Source organism: Harpia harpyja, chromosome 7, assembly GCF_026419915.1.
Source record: "Harpia harpyja isolate bHarHar1 chromosome 7, bHarHar1 primary haplotype, whole genome shotgun sequence".
In the NCBI taxonomy this organism is placed as follows: domain Eukaryota; kingdom Metazoa; phylum Chordata; class Aves; order Accipitriformes; family Accipitridae; genus Harpia; species Harpia harpyja.
Window position 1 is genome coordinate 21685598 of NC_068946.1, and position 18719 is coordinate 21704316.

The 18719-nt window shown below is 37.5% G+C and overlaps 1 protein-coding gene and 1 long non-coding RNA gene across 2 annotated transcripts in view; one reads left to right on the top strand and one right to left on the bottom strand.

Moving 5' to 3' along the window:
* Positions 1 to 18719, top strand: part of COL3A1 (collagen type III alpha 1 chain) — a 53386-nt gene that overhangs the window by 19612 nt on the left and 15055 nt on the right. Inside the window, exons 3-27 of the mRNA XM_052792447.1 lie at positions 350 to 388; positions 996 to 1112; positions 3236 to 3307; positions 6822 to 6887; positions 7486 to 7539; positions 7761 to 7814; positions 8528 to 8581; positions 8735 to 8788; positions 9230 to 9283; positions 9781 to 9825; positions 10030 to 10083; positions 11072 to 11116; positions 11852 to 11905; positions 12405 to 12503; positions 12626 to 12670; positions 12793 to 12891; positions 13665 to 13718; positions 13856 to 13963; positions 15185 to 15238; positions 15362 to 15460; positions 17196 to 17249; positions 17595 to 17693; positions 17850 to 17903; positions 18028 to 18081; positions 18602 to 18655. Coding sequence (XP_052648407.1) covers positions 350 to 388; positions 996 to 1112; positions 3236 to 3307; positions 6822 to 6887; positions 7486 to 7539; positions 7761 to 7814; positions 8528 to 8581; positions 8735 to 8788; positions 9230 to 9283; positions 9781 to 9825; positions 10030 to 10083; positions 11072 to 11116; positions 11852 to 11905; positions 12405 to 12503; positions 12626 to 12670; positions 12793 to 12891; positions 13665 to 13718; positions 13856 to 13963; positions 15185 to 15238; positions 15362 to 15460; positions 17196 to 17249; positions 17595 to 17693; positions 17850 to 17903; positions 18028 to 18081; positions 18602 to 18655 — 1635 coding nt within the window. The remainder of the gene's footprint in view (positions 1 to 349; positions 389 to 995; positions 1113 to 3235; positions 3308 to 6821; positions 6888 to 7485; positions 7540 to 7760; positions 7815 to 8527; positions 8582 to 8734; positions 8789 to 9229; positions 9284 to 9780; positions 9826 to 10029; positions 10084 to 11071; positions 11117 to 11851; positions 11906 to 12404; positions 12504 to 12625; positions 12671 to 12792; positions 12892 to 13664; positions 13719 to 13855; positions 13964 to 15184; positions 15239 to 15361; positions 15461 to 17195; positions 17250 to 17594; positions 17694 to 17849; positions 17904 to 18027; positions 18082 to 18601; positions 18656 to 18719) is intronic.
* Positions 12773 to 16983, bottom strand: LOC128144096 (uncharacterized). The gene is made up of 3 exons (XR_008235970.1): positions 16718 to 16983; positions 15138 to 15445; positions 12773 to 12871 (listed from the first exon to the last, which is right to left on the bottom strand). It is a non-coding gene; the product is annotated as an uncharacterized LOC128144096 (long non-coding RNA).

Below are 18719 nucleotides of genomic sequence, written 5' to 3' on the forward strand. Positions count from 1 at the left end.
GAACTATTAATTGAGAATCCAGATAGTAATATGTAACTGAATTATTAATTGAAAAATAAATAAATTGGAGGAGTAGATCTGAGAAATTAAAATTAGCTACATTACCACACTTAACATGCTGGACTCAGAAGGATACAAGAAAACTGTCCCTTACAGCTTTCCACAGTGGACTTCTGTCCCCATTGTACTCAATGGCAAAGCTCTACTGACTTCATTAGTGCCATGTTTTTGCTTACAGGAGAGGTGTAGCTTTATGGATGAACTGTGAAAATGCAGAGAGACTGACCATCAGGTTTGGGGTTTATTTTGATTTTCTTTCTTAATTTAATTACTTTTTCTTTTTTTCTAGACTCCTGGAATAGTCACCCAAGGCCCCAAAGGAGACCCTGTAAGTGCAGCTTTTTTTTTTTTTTTCCCCAAGGAAACTAACAAAATCAAGAGCCAGTTCCTGTAGTGCTATATATCCCATTCAAGCTGCTGAGATATCCAGCTTTCATTCATGTCTGTACTGTCTGCAGGACTGTGCCATATAGTTATTTTGAAGTAGCCCTTTAGCTTCAACAAAACTCTCAAAAATTTAAACTGGAAAAACAGAGAGAGAGAGAGTTTAGTCTAAACTGTGTTACATTTGTTATTTTTTGGTGGTTTTGGTATATTTCTTCCTAGGTGGGGGGGGGGGGGGGGGAATCTATGGACTCCACTAGCAATATTAATTTTAGATTCTGGAATTGACCTGTTTAATATTTATAGTGTGTTTGATCAAATGTCAGCTGCAATAAGGCTCCAGCAACTAAGGAGTGTTTCCATGTGTGAATTTTGTCTACTCTCTATGTCTTTCCTGAATGTTCAGTTGTGGCCATAGTTATGTTTAATAGAGAAAGTTTCCTACCACAATCACAAAGACTTTCTTACGAATGGAAGGATTTATCCCGCGATGCCCTTGCAGTTGGAGGCAAGTGCAGACATCTGTATCTGCTCTGTTTGTGTCTTTGCAGGGTTCTCCTGGGCCTCCAGGCAGAAACGGTGCCCCTGGCCCTCCAGGACAGCCAGGGAGTCCTGGAGCTCCTGGCCCCCCCGGAATCTGCCAGTCATGTCCCAGTATAAATGGAGGTGTAAGTCATCATTCAGCTTCTACTTTGTTGCTCAAAGCAAGACTGTAGGCACCTGTCCCTTGCAAATTCACACGTATTTTGCTTTGAATGGTGTCTGTCTCTCATTGGTGCCTTTGAAAAACACAGCTGAGTGGTAGGTGGGGTCTTGTTGTTGTTTTGGGGTTTTGTCCATAAAATTTGGCTGGAGTGCAATTAAATCTCTGCCTTATCTTATTTTTTAAAACTTTTGGAGCCAGATCTGATGAAGGACTTACGTAACGCAGAAATAATCTGACCAGAAAGAAAGTGTGCAGGAGGAAGTACGTCCCCTCAAGCTTAATGGTTAGGGAACTCTCTTACTTTTCTATATTTTATCCAATGCATTTTTAATAAAGAAACATTCCCAGGAGACTAGACCAAAACACAGGTCCTCTGCTTGCAGGGGAGTGCCATGTAAGTACTATTTGTCATGCTCCCTCTTTATTTCTGGCCCACTGAATCTTACATTCTCTTCTGAAGAGTTGGGCAGACTCACCAATAGAACTAAATTTAACTGAAGGTTCTGTGCAGTTGGATTTGTTAAGGGAGCTGAGCCACAGCTAGCGCTTTGTTAAGAGATGACATTGCCTCCCATGCAATCAAGCAAGCCTAGCTTTACAAGATGGGATTGCTTTAGGACAGAACTGTTAAAAATCATACGTTAAACCAGTTGCTACTTTTGAATATAGGCCACTGTTTATAGCTTCCACGTACACTTCCCACTCCCAGGTAAGCCAAAAACTGAGGAAAGATGTCTTGATATTACTTAATTCTGGAAGGGATTGCATCTGAAGGACTGAGGTTCTGGGAGAGATACCCATGGATCAGTTAACCAGTATCAATGGACATGGGCAGACAATAATATATCGAGAGAGCTACTGGGTTTGAATTGGCAGATTCAGACACAAGAGAGGATGATAGGCTGAATGTCACCCATTCCAACGCTGTATCAAGGATGTGCTGTTGAATACTGACGAGAGGGTTGATATCAGTAGCACAGGAGTCATCTTGTACCTGGTCAGCAAAGGAGCTGGTTCCACAGTGGTTTGGGTTATCAGGCAGAACACTGCATGTATTCAACCTTTCCTGCTCAACCACCTATGTGCCATTAATGCATAAACTGCATTAATGCCATATTATTCAACTGAGTTTGCTAATATCTGCATAATAAAATCAATATATGCCAATTAAGAAGTTTACATGGAAATTCCTTGAAAAACTTACTGTAGACTTTATAATTTTCTTTTTTTTTTAAGCAGTATTTTATGTAAATGGGTGTGTCAAAGATGCTATCTGCTCTCAGAAAGGCCCACAGAACATGTTTTTACTTCATGCCTTGGACTGAGCTTCCGTTTGTTTCAACATAAATTGTCAAAAGCATTGAGGCTTGGCTGCTTGGGCTCAAAAGTGATGGTTGTATTTGAATTATGTGGAGTGACATAGTGAACGGGAAGGGAGAAAGGGAAAGATGGAAAATGGCGTTAGGGAAAAAGTGTAATACAGTTTTCTGAGATGTGTAAGTTCCCACACGTGAGGTAAAAAAAAATTATTTGTAATTCAGGGAAGGACACACTTACACATAGGTAAGAGATTTTTTGCTACAAGATATTCTGAAATGAGACATTCATTAGTCACAAGTAAAAGAAATTATGAAAATAATAATAAAAACTGTTGCATTCTTTAGTGCAACAGAAAATATTTCATCAACTTCCTTGAGTGACAACTAAGCCCAACAGAAAAGAGACTGATAAAGAAAATGGGGGTAAAATCTTAAAAAGAGTCAAACAATTAAGAGGAGAGAGAATGGCAATTTTTTGGTTCAGCTGAGGCCTAGCTGTCAAGATGAAAACTGGATGTGCACAGCGTAGGGAGCTAACGTTACCATGACCTCAAAAGAAAGATATTGGCTGGGCTTCTCTTATGGATGATTTAAATATAGGGCACCTATATGTCAAACAAGTACTACTCAATAGATACAAATGAGTTATTTTCATACATTTGCCATACCAATGTAAGAAAATACTTATTTGATTTGTAGCAATCACCTTTATTTTTCTTTTTTTTTTCTTTTTTTTTCTTTCTGTTTTTCTTTATTTCTTTTACAGAGTTTTTCTCCACAGTATGACTCCTATGATGTGAAGGCCGGTGCACCTGGTATCGCTTACCCACAGCCCATTGTAAGATGATATAGCCTTTTTTCTGTCCTTTTTTTTTTAAAGAACAAATTTTCTGCTCGTAGATTATACCTTGGATGTGTGTGTATGTATCCTGATTTTAATTTAACAAGTTAAGTTTTAATTTAATTGTTGCCTGCAAGTGGAATGCGATGTAAGGCAGCAGATTGCTTGGCAATATCATTCTAGAAAGTAACTATAGATTATCTGGGGGTTTTGCCTTTTCTCTCTGTTCTTTTTCTTACCTTCTTTTTCCTAATCTCCCTCTGATTCACTTTCTTAATGCTACCTAAACATTTACGCCTTTCTCCCTTGCATACCTTCCTCATTTATCTGCTTCGGTATTCTTCTACTAATTGCTTCCCTCCCTTCCACCACTTTTTTACCTCTTCCACTGTCCCTAATCTTCCTGTACCCATTCGGCAGCATTCTGTCTTTACTCAGTATGATACTCCATACTTGTTTACTTTTCCACAACTCAAATTTGCCCGATAATAAGTGAGCAAACCCCTCTTATAATCTTTTTTTTCATCCTAGAAAGCAGTCAAAAGCTTTTCACTTTTTCTTTTTACAATTACCATTTTTTACCCACAGCTATTCAGACTGTGTACTAAGGATGCTGTGTCTGCCTGCTAGGCCAGCCCCAAGCTTTTCACAGTTTTTTAGTGAGATAAAGCATGGATTGCCTGAAAGAGTTATGCTATGCTATGCTTCCTGTATGAAATAAATTTGAATGTTCACCTCATGAGTTTCCTTTTAGGCACTGGGATTTAGAGATATTCACCATCGATGACATGGAGTGTTCTTGATTCAGGCAATCTGCTATATAGAGGATGTGGTGAATTGCTATTATTTGAGATTTGCTGCTGCTGCTGCTTCTTTAAGCATAATCATTATTTTCAGTCCAATGCTGCATAACAAGGTTTGGGTATCATGTGTTGTAACATATCTAGGCAGTTCCAAGTGGATGTGTTATTTCTCAGGGTTCCATCAGATCATCTTATGAAATAAATTTTACTAATCATGGCAGCTGTTTTTCCTGAAATATAGTTCATTATTTTCTCACCTTTATTTTAATCTGTTTATTTCTACCTTGTTCATTTGCTAATATGATCATCCATCCATGCATTGGTCTTCTTCAAGCACCAGTTTTTGTATTTGTTTAGTCATTTATTCATATTCAGCTCCTCACAGTTTTTGCCCACAGCTTATCATATCATCTACGTTTTGTTACTTGGTGTCTTAATATGGGATGTGTTGAACCAGGCAGGTAACCGAGATACCCTTCAGTTAACTATTACAGTTACTCCTCTCTATTTTGGTATTTTTCCTTGAGGTGCTTAGTGATTTCTTGTGCTCTGACCCCTGGACTTGGGTTAAAAAAACCCCAAACTTAACTGGGCACCCTAGAATGTCTTCAGCCAGGATTGTCTGTATACTTTCACATCATGTGGTCTTTTATATATTGCATCATGCAATACATGACTGCAAAGTAAGTAACAGAGCAGTTACAGGCAGATGTGTCTAAAATCACTAGAACTAAATAATGTTTATCATTAACATTACATAGATTAATTTATTTATTAATTTATAAATTTCATGTATCAATCTTCAACTTAAACACTCGGTTTGAATAAATATCCAAACTGAAATAATTGGGAAGAGTAATAAAATAAAAAATGCCAGCTATATAGCACTAACATTTATCCGTGGGTGGTTACCATGCCTGGTATTTGCTCAGTCACACATCTCTCCGTTACTGTCTTGCCGGTGGCTTTCCACTGCTTGTAGAGTGATTTTGTACTTTACATCACAGTTTCTCTTTACTTGCTCCTATAACCTCCACATATTATTGTCTTTGTCTCTTTCCACCAGTACACATGTTCTAACCAAAATATGCTCATTTGTTCACAGTCTGGAGGTGCTGGCAGCAAGCAAATGTCATACCTAACTATCAGTTTATCTCCTCAGCGTGCACCTTGAAAAAAAAATGTCTTGTTTATTTATAGCCGTATGTCTAATCAATTGATTGCAATTGATGAGTTGACGGCTCTAATTCATGTTGAATCCAGATTTATTTTATACCAAATGAGTTCTAACAATTAACAGCAAGGGACTGCTCGTTGTATTCACACATTGAAGGCAACCCGATTTACCCAGACACTAACTGCTCTGCCACTAGGTGTACTTCTTCTCCTACAAAATAGCAAATATTACAATGATTCTCTTTTTTAGACAAAAGACAATCTGTGAACTAATATTAACATGATATATTTGTACTATAGTAGTATACTCTACTACATATACTAGTATAGTATAGCAATACTATTAATCTTGTATTATGAAAATTAGGTTCACGTAACATCTGCAATACATGACCTATTCTGACACAATATGACAATATCCCATGAAACGCATTATGTGCAATATTAAGCTAAGGAATATACTGCCAGTACTGCAGCACAGAGTGATTCTCATGTAATTCATATACTTCAATTGTTTTGGCTCTATCAAACCCATGAAGTTTAATTTAACAAAACCTTTTTTTTTAAGAACCACATATAGCTGCAGTAAACCATTGTGCTAATATTAAAATGTTTTCCGTTTTGCAGTATCAAATGCTTTTGTGGTTGTTGCTACAGGAAGTAGAAAGATTAGCACTCTTCCCAAATTGAGAATTTCCTTAGTAATATGTTACTCCCTTTTTGACCAGTTAAAATAAGGAACAGTATTACTGATTTGAGTTAAACCATATGTATATTGAGGTTTCATCCTCTGAGTCCTTTGGTTAGTCCAGACATCATTTATTTCTTATGGCTTAGTACCATTAAACTTCAGAAAAGGTTTCACTGGTGAAAATGCTTGCCTTTCTGACAGTAACAAAAATATGGCCTTAATTCAGTATACCTGTAAGTTTTAAGAAGTCTAGGGTCATAAACAGGGTTTATCATACAAAGTTCTCATGGGTTGTATATGTATATGTAATATAGCTCCTGAATGCAGGTGAGAAATTTTAAAATTAGTTTTAGAAAGCAAAATCTGGCATCAATAGACTAGCAAGCAATTTTATCAGTACACTTTGGCTCCACCAGTGAAGATGTAGTGTTAGGCTAATAAAGCTCAGTTACATGGCAGAGATGCTGAAGCTCATTTACTCTGTTTAACAGATTAAGAGTTCCACTTATCTATTCTTCCAGTTTAGGTAGCTGAAAAGCTGAGTTGTGACCATACTTCTGGGGGTCTAGAGAAGGGGAATAGTGACTCAAAAGAAAAAATTAGAGCTTTGAAAATATCTTTTGGAGTATGTTAGCTAAGGCTGCAAAGAGAAATATATGCAGCAATGTGTATATATACTGCTGTTTCTTTTTTACTGCACCAAGTACATGTCACCTTGGATTTTTCTCTGTACTAATATGTAAACATATATTTCACAGTTATTGGTGACTATTGCAACTACATGAAGCTTTATAGCTATATTACATTAATGTAATGACTATTTTTTTAATCTACACTATAGACCGGCTTTCCAGGACCCCCTGGCCCCAGTGGCCCCCCTGGCCCACCTGGTCATGCAGGTCCCCCTGTAAGTAAAATTAATCTTTTTATAATCATCTCATATTCCTTCTCCTTTTCTCTGTCATAAATGTTAGGTACATTTTCAACTGATAAATCTAGATACTATGCTGAAGAATTTTACGGATAAAAGTCATCTTCTGTTAATTGGGCTGTACCATCTATGCACCACCAAGACCCAATGGCTGAGGGCTATATACTGTGCTTGCTTAAGTCCGTGTGTTCCCCTGAGCTTTCTGCAATTCTGTGGGATGTCAGCTAGTGTTGTCTTAAGACATGCCACTGCCTATCATCCTCTGTTAACATTCCCAAATGTTTATTCATGCAAAAATTTAACAGGACATAAAGGAAAGTGGGAATCCTAATACACATTCAGTGAACACACAGTCTGAGTTTTTTGATGTAAATCTCCTTTTAAAGGAGTAGTTTTAATTCTTTTTTCATAGAGGCATATTCTGCTTGGTTCTGCTAATTTCACCTTTGGTCCTTTGTTGACAGTTCTGACTACCATTTTCTTTACAATTATGAAATTATTATAAAATATAGTAGCACCATGGAATGATGCATGTCATTGATCACATTTCAACTGTTTTTTTGCCGCATTATAGGGCTCTGCTGGATACCAAGGTTCCCCCGGAGAACCAGGACAACCTGGCCCTCCTGTACGTATACATTACCTATCACTATATATATTAAAGGTATGATCTTACAAGCATGAATCTGTGTCATCACTGGAGTGGATTGAAATTTTACAGTTCATCCTGTCTGTTTACTATCACGCATGTCAAATGTACAAGTATTTTATGATACCTAATGCATTTTTAATTTGAAAGAGACTTAATATTTTTTATTATTACAGTTAATATTAATTATTTTTCTACAGGGACCTCCAGGCCCTGTTGGAATGATAGGCCCAGTTGGTCCACCAGGAAAAGATGTAAGTTCACTATTATTCATCCAGTAATTAATAAATGGGAAGAAAGAAAATTCATTAAATGGTAAGACAGCAGATTAAATCTCAATTAATTTCTCAATTTGACAACACCACTATAATAAACTAGATTTGGCTTACATTAGGTATAAATGTCCATTCCAAAAAAGTTTCAATTTTAGCAGGCAATTTGATTGATAAAATTTTTTAAAAAGAGAAAACCTAAGCATGAAATACGCTATTTTGATCTGGTGCAAAATAAATTAGCAGTTATAAAGAAAAGCAGATAATAGTGGTAGTTGTCCATTCCCTTCAAATCTTGCTTTGAGAGTTAAGGCTGTTAAAACCATCTTTTGTGTCACAGCTGGGAATCCTAAATAGGTATAGTACAAGGTGAGACAAGCAGCTAAAGTTTTTGTCCATTTTGAGTGTTTCACTGTGAAAAATAAGTTTTCTGTGATCATCTCTTCCTAAAAGTTGGCTTGATATAAATCACATATTAACCAAAATCTTGTTAAAAATTGATTTTATAAATTCTGGCAACTGTTTTTCAGAAGGCAGTCATATAGTGAACCATCACCCTGCTATAATTTTCCTGACTGTCTTTGGTGGAAGTTTCACCTGCTTATTCTAACCTGCCTCAATCTGCTAGGACTGGTTCTTTGCCAATAACTGAAGGAACAGCAAAACGGTAAAAAAAATTTACTTTCTTTCAATAGGGAGAACCAGGAAGACCAGGCAGAAATGGAGACCGTGGAATCCCTGGATTACCGGTATGGAAAAGCCCCCAGTAACAATGGTCTTCTAATCAAAGGTTTTGTTTTCCCATTTTAAGTTAGTCAAGTGAACATGACACACAATGAACATTGGCTTGTGCCCTTCACACAGTATGTGATTTATTAAACTTTCTATATTTGTGTGTTTAGGGTCACAAGGGACACCCTGGCATGCCTGGGATGCCTGGAATGAAAGGTCAACGAGTAAGTATTGAGTATATTGAGTATAGCTGAGTCTGTTACTCCACTCGAATTATGGTGTTGCACTGTTGTGCTCTTTCAGTCGTCAATTCCCAGCTAAAGAGACTGAATCACGGAATTAAAGGCCAATTTCAATGTAATCTGACCGTCCAGAACAAAGACTGTTAAATTTTATCTAGTTACCTCAGTTGTAGAGCTCCATCCCAAATGCTGGACTGAAGCATGCTTTCCAGAAAAGCATCCACTGTTAACTAATGGCTGTGGAGAAATGGAGGATTCAGAATTTTCTTTCAAAAAGTGTTCCAATAGCTGATAGCACTCATTATTAAAAATATGGCCCTCTATTTGAGTTTGACTTGAAGCTTAATATTTTGCCAAGAGGAATCACATTTTCCAGAATGCAAGAGGAGTACTACTCACAGATATGGTCTTCATTTCCCACAGGGTTTTGATGGAAAAGATGGTGCCAGAGGTGACAGCGGTGCTCCTGGTCCAAAGGTAGAAAACTATAGTGTCATCTTTGTAATAGAGTAATACCCTCCATCTTTTGCTATATAGCTATGCTTTGCATATTACACAATTACAAAAATCCATTTAACATTAAAGAAACTCATTGAATATCTCCATGACAAGAATAAGAATCATTCCAAAGGAGTTAGACTTTCTGAACCACACCAAGTCCCAATTTTCCAGCCATAATAAAGCTGAGATTACAAAATGAAAGGACATGCCTGGATCATCTGACTTTATTGCATAATGTTAAAGGACTGAGTCTTCCTGATTTTTTTTTTTTCCCGTTTAAATATTTTGTTCTGGCACTTGTTTAGACTTCTCAGACCTCACAGACCTCAGTTCATGCTGAGGAAACTCAGCACCACACAGAAAGGGACAATGGATTAGGCAGTCTCATTTCTATGTCTCTTCCCCTTGAATGTAAAGCAAAAAATGCTCTTACCAAAGTTCATTCTGTCATTGGTGTTTTCTTTCCATAACAGGGTGAAACTGGTCTTCCTGGAGCAAATGGATCACCGGGCCAACCGGTAAATATGTGTACCCTGTAGTATTTAAATGGAAGTGCCAATGGCACATCCTCGTTAAGTGAGTTACTCATCTTTCTTTTAACTTTAATTACCCCACCACAAGCACTGAACAATACTGAGATATGCAAATAAGAGCAATGTCTCTTTGCTCGGCCATATTATTTTGGAAGCCATTTAACAAACTTGTTTTCTTATGTTTTCTAGGGACCGAGAGGTCCAGCTGGCGAAAGAGGAAGACCTGGGAATCCTGGTGGCCCTGTAAGTAATTGCAGCTGTTGTTCTTATCCAGAAGCAGCATATATTTTTTTTCAGTATGTTGAGAATTCCCTACTTCATAGATTTACCTTAAAACAGTTGTAATGCAAAGGATTAGAAAACTATATAACATCAGTAAAATCATACATGAAAACTTTTCAGTCCCCAATTAAAGACGTAACATTTATAACTCACATGTTCACCATCTTATTTTCTATTTCCCTTTTTTAAATGAATAGATTACACTTTGAGCGAGAGTTCAGTGTTTCAGCATAAGCTCAGATTCAGCCAAGAGCAATAGGGAGGAGGAGTGGAAGCAAAGGGCAGCAACAGAAGGTAGAGGGAAAAAATGCAATCTCAGAAGTTAAGTTGCAGGAAAAAGATAAAATTACTCTTTGACTGAGATTAGGGAGTACATTCTTTGCTTTGAAGGAAGTCATAGTTGATAACATCCAACACAATCAACAAAGCACAGCTAAATTATAATAACCAGCAACTTGTTCATACAAACACTACATAACCTGAGCAGCAGACCTGGTCTAACATGTCTAAAAGACAGGCAAGAGGATTTAAGTCATACCACTGTCTGTTAAGGTTTTGGAGTGAAATTTTAGTCTCTCATGTGAATTAGAAGTAACTGTTACTTTGAAATATACATCTGTTGTGATCTTATTTATTTAACCTTAAGAACTGTCCATACAGATGATGCTTCGTAACTGTTATTTCCTTAAGAAATGTAATAAGAATACATTTTTGCATCTTTCTGTCTCATCATTACAGTACAAGTCACGCAAGGCATTGTATATTTCTTCACAAAATATTTAGTTAATTATTATTTTAGAGTTTCACAGTTGAGGAATCCTTGGGTCTCGGTCAACTAAGTGGGAATGTACAGATGCAAAAAGATGGTCTGTGTGTCATGGGCTTTAAAACTTGTGGGTTCTGTGTCCAGGTTAGTGCTCTGTACCCAACACCTCTCTTCTTTCTGTAGGGTGCCCATGGCAAAGACGGAACTCCAGGAGCAGCAGGCCCACCTGTAAGATGACTTACAGATGTTTGACTTTAAGTATTTGTGTTGCTGAAGTCTAGTTACTTCTAGCAGATGTTCTGCAGTGCCAGCAAACCTGAGACTGGGGGTGCACTGATTTAAGAATGAGCATTTTATTTAATTATATTTCATAACTGTGTTGGTTAAGGTACTTGAAGCATACAGTGCAATAGGAGAGCTTTAACACTGTAAATCAGAAACTGCATAAATCCAAAGCCAGGTTATTCTCTGAGAACATATAGATAGATAGAATTGCTGTTCTCTATGCAGATCAAATTTTGAATGGTCTTAGCAAATACATTATTTAGCTGTCTGAGGTGGACAAAAGTTTTTCTTTCCCATCTGCCTAGAAACCTGAGTGTGTCCACTTATATGTATAACAGCTACGTTGGCTTTTTTTTGTTCCTCCTACACTTTTTTTATAATTAGAACAAATTTTGAACATTTTTTATAACTTAATCTCTTTAATGATAGCTTTCATGTTTTTTAAATTTACAACACAGAAATTTAGCTGAACATGTAAAAGTCAGGGTAACTAAGATGTAGGTGTGATATTTTAGGGCTAGCCAGACTTCATCTTCTACAGCATGATTTATATTTGCTATTTTGCCAGGTGTTTCCTTACTCAGAGAAATATCCCATAATCAGACTTTTTTTTTAACTTAAGATTAATTCCATATGGCTTTTACCTTTTGCATTAATAGTATTTCTTTCACTTTTAAGGGTCCCCCAGGTCCCCCTGGAACTGCAGGATTTCCAGGCTCTCCGGGTTTTAAGGTATTCAGCTAAAGATGCATACTAATACAGGATTTGGTCCTTTCTCTAGTTAGGCAGCTTATGTCACTATACATCTTTATTTTATGAGTCCTCCTTTTTCTGGCTGTTATTACAGTGTTTGCAAGCCTGGAACTGATGTGTTTTCATATGCAGCATGAGACAAACCCTATCCTCATCACCTTCATGAATACCCACCCCAAAACACCACTAAGTGGTAGACCCAATGCTTTATGTTGCATTATGGGAGGGGCTCAAGTGAACTTCCCACAACTAGAGGACCTGTGCAGCCTGTGCTGGCTGGAGTCCATGGGTCACTCGTGCTTCAGCACCAGGGTCGCTGTGCTGATTTGGCTCTTGCACTCAGGTGATGATGGTGGTAACCTTCTTCCCAAATCATGCAAAGATGCCACAGTAGAGGAAGAAACTATGACGCTAATACTGATTGCCCTGGAGACAAGACTCAAATGCATTCATTTCTCCCTTTACTGTTTTTCTGTAGGGTGAAGCTGGTCCTCCTGGTCCTGCTGGTTCTAGTGGTAGTCCTGGAGAGAGAGGAGAACCTGGCCCTCAGGGACATGCTGGGCCACCCGGGCCTCAGGTACATAAATACCACATGGGAACTGAGAAGTGTTGTGCCACCTGCTCTTCACAAAGCCCTACACGTCCTTTGGTTTAGTCCTAGGTTAGCAGCATTGGTTATTTATACACTTATTTTTTCAGGGCCCTCCTGGAAGAGCTGGAAGCCCTGGCAGCAAGGGTGAAATGGTGGGTACTTTTCATATCATTGTCTATTGCTGCGCTGTGTTGGTGAAGGTCACTGTTTGGGCTGGGCAGAGTCCAACAATGCTATGCTTTCTTCATCCCCGTCTGCCATTCACTCTCTACAGGGACCTGCTGGTGTTCCCGGTGCTCCTGGTCTGCCAGGAGGCCGTGGTCTTCCTGGGCCTCCAGGTACAAGTGGAAGCCCTGGAGCAAAAGGCACTCCGGTGAGTTACTAATATTCATTACACTGGTTGTTCAAACAAATATGGTGAAAGTAGTTCTGATACCATTAAAAAAACCCCATTGAATTCATCCTCTTCACTTGAGATGGTCTAAAAAATTATTTTATAATAACAATAGGCAATTATTTTTCTAAATATATATTTACCTTTCACACATTTATATATTGCTATATATAAAATTATACATAAATATGATAATATTTATTTGCTTTCCTAAATTATCTATCAATTCAGAAACACACAACAAAAAAAAATAGCTTGTCGAAAATGGCTACATTAGACAAAATCTGTTGTTTTGAAAACCTAATTTCACCTGTTCAAATTCCCACGGGCTGAGTCCACAGTCCACTGCACGTAGGGAGTTGTAGCTATTCTTATACTGTCATTTACCCCAGCAGGATCTTTCCTGACAGCCTTACACCACACGTAGTTCTTTGTCAGAGAAAATACTCAGGGACTTCAAGCAAAAGTCTCAATGATGTCTGAAAGAGCTCAGAAACAGATGTAAAATTTTACTTGGTGATGTTTAAGATTGTATCACTTCTTTCTGTTACTGGATTTTTAAGGAGCCCCATGCATTCCACATCCAGGTTCAAACAGTGCATGCTAATTCCTTTGCAGAATGTAAAATAATAAAAATGAGTCAGTAATTTGAAAGTTATCATGTCTACTTCTTAGTATTTTAGTACATCTGATAGCTCTAGAATAATACCCTGTTGCAACCCATGATTTTAATGGGATTTTCTCCTGTTTAGGGAGAACCTGGTAAGAATGGTGCAAAAGGAGAGCCAGGCCCAAAAGGCGAGCGTGTAAGTAATTTTAAAATGCGTTCAGAGGCTTCTTCCAAGGAAGTCTGAACCCTGAATCATTCCCCATACAAAACTCACTGGGGGGTTTTTTTGAGACTTCTAACTTCACTGGCGGGCTTTGTTGTTGTTGTTGTCAGGGTGAAAACGGCACCCCAGGAGCTCCTGGACCTCCTGGTGAGGAAGGCAAAAGAGGTGCAAATGGTGAACCTGGCCAGAATGGTGTACCTGGTACCCCTGGAGAAAGGGTAAGCTGCTGTAGATGACCATGCACACGAGGTACATTTTGAGTTAATACAGAGACAGCAAAATCTGGTGTTCAAAATACTTTGAGGAGAAATTTGGCTCCATATCTGTTCTCAGCAAATTCCAGATGTGAAACTGGATTACAAAACTGGGGAGAATTCTTATCTAGTTCCTCATCTGAATTGCAGCACTTGGATCTATCTCAGTCTGAAAAAAATTAATTTCTTTCATTTTTTTATACTGAAGAAGCACTGATCTTACATACCTGGAAGTTTTATCGAAACGTTTGTGCTGAAAAGCAACCAAAAACTGTGAGAACTACACGGCAGAAAAAAAATAAATAAATACAAATTTCAAAATTGCTTCATAGTTAACAAAAATGAACAATCAATCACAAATTTCAGCTCTGGAAAGTGAAATTAACACCAGTTCTTCTACATTCAGGATATGTCTTTATGTCAACATCTTTATTGTCAATAGATCTTAAATGTCAATAAAACCGATGTTGTCAGGATGTCTTCTATGGTAAAATATCTTTACGGTCAACAGGTTTTTTGGCTAGCAGATTTGATAACTTTCCAAAGAGCATTCTTACAAAGGAATTCCTGAATTGATATTTTTCAACAAAATAAATAGCAACATACTTACAAATTTCAGATTTCTGTTCCCATCTGAACGAAAGGAAATTGTGCTGATCTATTTATAACTCCTAATTTAATAATTGATTGGAGTATTTGCTGAAGCTATGAGGAAACCAAAGATGCACAGTGAACAAATGAATCATATTAAATATATAAATGGGGCTGCAAATTAAATTTTAAAATTCAAATTTCTTGTAAGTAATGAAGATAGCAGTAAATATAAATATTAAAACAATACAATAGAGCTCTTCTCAGTATTGAATTAGAAGAAAATAATTGTTCAAGACTGAATGTGTTGTTTTATGTTTGATATGAATTTAGAAAACTCATAAATAAAGTAACTAATGCAGGGCTGGTTAAAAATAATGGAGGACAGGCTATGATTTCAACAGCAGGGTTATATCCAAAGAGAAAATAATTCTGTAGACTTCATTGCTACAGTGAAATGTCATTTCCATCTATTTCTTTCCTTAATTTTCATAATAATATGTCTAATGGTAAGTAGTTTAGGAAAAAACCATACAGTTGCCATTACCTAAGTCATATTGCCTACGATCCATATTTTGTTCTTTTATTTGGCAGGGCTCCCCCGGTTTCCGTGGCTTACCCGGTAGCAATGGACTTCCAGGTGAAAAGGTATAAGTCTTCCTCTAAAAAAGACCCCAAACTTCTGGAGAATCCATGTGAATTTGAATGGACAATTTCAGATTCATTATGATGCTGATTTCCTTGCTGTGAATTTCAACATCTCTTTTTTAGGGTCCTGCAGGCGAACGTGGTAGCCCAGGTCCTCCTGGCCCCAGCGGACCCGCAGGAGAGCGTGGACAAGATGGAGGCCCAGGTCTTCCCGGAATGAGAGTAAGACAGGACATCTCCAAGAAAATGTGATAAACTCTGTTAGAGATGCCTCATCTGAGCTGATACAACAGAGGAGTCCACTTAGAAAATTTTTCTATTAATTCCTTAAAGTAAAGTAGACTACAAATATTCATAGTGCAATAGGTAACCGTGCAGAGACACGGGGCATTTAGAGAACATCTGTCACAAGAGAATGAGGAAACTTGGATGAAGCTGAACACGCTCCCCAGTTCTCAGAGTTTGCCATGCACTATCATGAGATACAGCTTTAATGCGAATTAGCATCGGATGATTTTCTGTATTATCTATTTACATTTTAGCAGATTTTATAATTTATTATAAAATGCATTGTTTATTATCTTTAAGATGTATTTGTGTTATTGTATTTAAATAGATTTATATTTAAATTATTATTTAAACAGGCTTAAATTTAACATTTAAATAATTAAATTATACATTAATTTAAATATTTCAATATACTTAAATATTGTATTTATTACTTATTCTTTCCAATTACAACAAATAGGCTGTTGGTCAGATTTTCATAGTACATATCAAGAAGATTTTCAGAGATAACCTATTGCATAATATGTACAGGATGTAACAACATTCTGAGAGCTATACTAAGAATTAGCAACTGCTGACAACAAATACCTTGAAATTCAGAAGTCAGCCTGACTGCAGGCTTCTGGGAGCTAAACAAGATTTTATTGGAAATGAAAATTAATTACTCAAAATATAACAAAAATAATGTTTAAAAATATAAAACAAATTAACTAAAATATGTTATAAAGATACATAGTCAAAATTGTTTCATTCCTTGATTTTTACCATCTGAAATTAGTTTTCTTCCCAAATAATGAAAGAATACAATTTTTGTGCACATTGATTAATGTTCAATGCCTCTCAGAGAAAGCAATAAGCTCCTAACAAAATAATTTGTTAGCTTTCTCCGATTTTTCCCCTTAATGGGATGGGGGGAAATGGGAGGAGTTTTAATCTTTATTAAAGAGGTTAAAATCAAGCAAGTAGTTTAAAATGTATTTGTGTATATTTATATTTATGTACATGTCATGATTTAATCCCAGCTGGCAGCTAAGCCCCACACAGCTGCTCGCTCAGTCCCCCCCAGTGGGATGGGGGAGAGAATCAGAGGAGTAAAAGTGAGAAAACTCGTGGGTTGAGATAAAAACAGTTTAATAAGTAAAGCAAAAGCCGTGCACGCAAGCAAAGCAAAACAAGGAATTCATTCACCACTTCCCATGGGCAGGCAGGTGTTCAGCCATCTCCAGGAAAGCAGGGCTCCATCACAGGTAATGGTTACTTGGGAAGACAAACACCATCACTCTGAACATCCCCCCACCTCCTTCTTCTTCTTCTTCCCCCAGCTTTATATGCTGAGCATGACGTCATATGGTCTGGGATACCCCTTTGGCCAGTTTGGGTCAGCTGTCCCAGCTGTGTCCCCTCCCAACTTCTTGTGCCCCTCCAGCCTTCTTGCTGGCTGGGCATGAGAAGCTGAAAAATCCTTGACTTTAGACTAAACATTACTTAGCAACAACTGAAAACATCAGTGTGTTACCAACATTCTTCTCATACTGAACCCAAGACATAGCACTGTACCAGCTACTAGGAAGACAATTAACTCTATCCCAGCTGAAACCAGGAGAGTATTCTAACTTAATACTACACATTTTAAACTGAAGAATAACTTTTTTTTTTTCTTCGATTGCAGGGTTTGCCTGGAATTCCAGGAAGCGCTGGAAGTGACGGGAAACCTGGCCCTCCAGTATGTACATTGTGCAGATACTTTATACTAGTCCTCCTACTGACCTTACCCTCATCCCACAGTATCTACATGACAGGTTGTTATCACAGTCTGATTGTCTCCTTTTTGTTTGTTTTATTTACCAGAGTACTTGATATCCTGTCTCATTGTAATAATATTCTGTAAATCTTGTAATTCATTTAAAATACAGATTATACAGAAGCTTAGTTGAAATACAAAACACATAATAAATTTTGAATGATAATGTCTTTAGCCTGATCTCACCCTCACTATTTAATAGTCATGGATATTCATTTATTTCACCTAACAGATGTCATGTCTTCATTTCTTTTTTGCTTATCCCAGGGCAGTCAGGGTGAATCTGGCCGCTCTGGTCCACCTGGCCCTCCAGGCCCACGTGGTCAACCAGGTGTAATGGGTTTCCCTGGTCCTAAGGGCAATGAGGTGAGTGGGATTTCTCCACTTCTCCTGTGCTTTATGCTTGATCATTCAAATGTTAAAATAAATTGCTCCATAGTGGGGCTATCTCATGCTGCAGCTTTAGGTTATTGTATACTGACCAGAACAAGTATTCTAATTGTGATCTTTCTCTTTTGTAAGGGTGCACCAGGCAAGAATGGAGAAAGAGGCCCTGGTGGACCACCTGGAACACCTGTAAGTTTCATTAACATTTTGTTTTATAATATAATAATGACATAATATTAATTAATAATAACTTGGTGAGTCATGTAAAAATTATATCAACTCATAACCATACCCTAATTTTGTCTTTGTATAGGGTCCTGCTGGGAAGAATGGTGATGTTGGCCTCCCGGGTCCTCCTGGACCTACTGTAAGTGTGGTAGTCCCATAAGAGGCAATTATCAATTATTGCCGAGATGGTCTGGCATCTACAGATAGAAACTGTGAATTTAGGGGAAGGAAAATATTTTTAATGATATAAAGAAATCTCCTTTTATGAAGACAAATAAAAGAGCTAATCTTTGCCATTATTTTAATAAATTAATACTCAAAACTTTGTTAGGAGAGATCTGAGTTGGGTAGACCTGGTATAAGTTGAAATGAAAAGTCAATTTAGAGCTCTTGGGGTCCTACCACCTTTTCAAATTGAAGCATATTATTGCTCCCTTTATAGCATGTCAGACTAGCATCAAGTATAAATGTGTCTGCTGAATCTAACACAGTGAGTGAAAAGAACAAATACCAGAACACCAGGATACATTAGTCTTTGGGGTTGTGCAATATCATCATCTGATGACAATAAGGAGGCATAGATTAGAGGTGGTATGGAGGTGTTTATACACTGAAATGATCTTGGACAATTTTTTTTTTTCTCTTTTGTTTGATTCTAGGGTGCTTCTGGGGAGAGAGGAGAACCAGGACCATCAGGTCCACCCGGCCTCCAGGTGCTGTGTGTTTATTGTTTATTGGTTTCTGTTTCTTCTTATAGACTAACACACACACACAAAA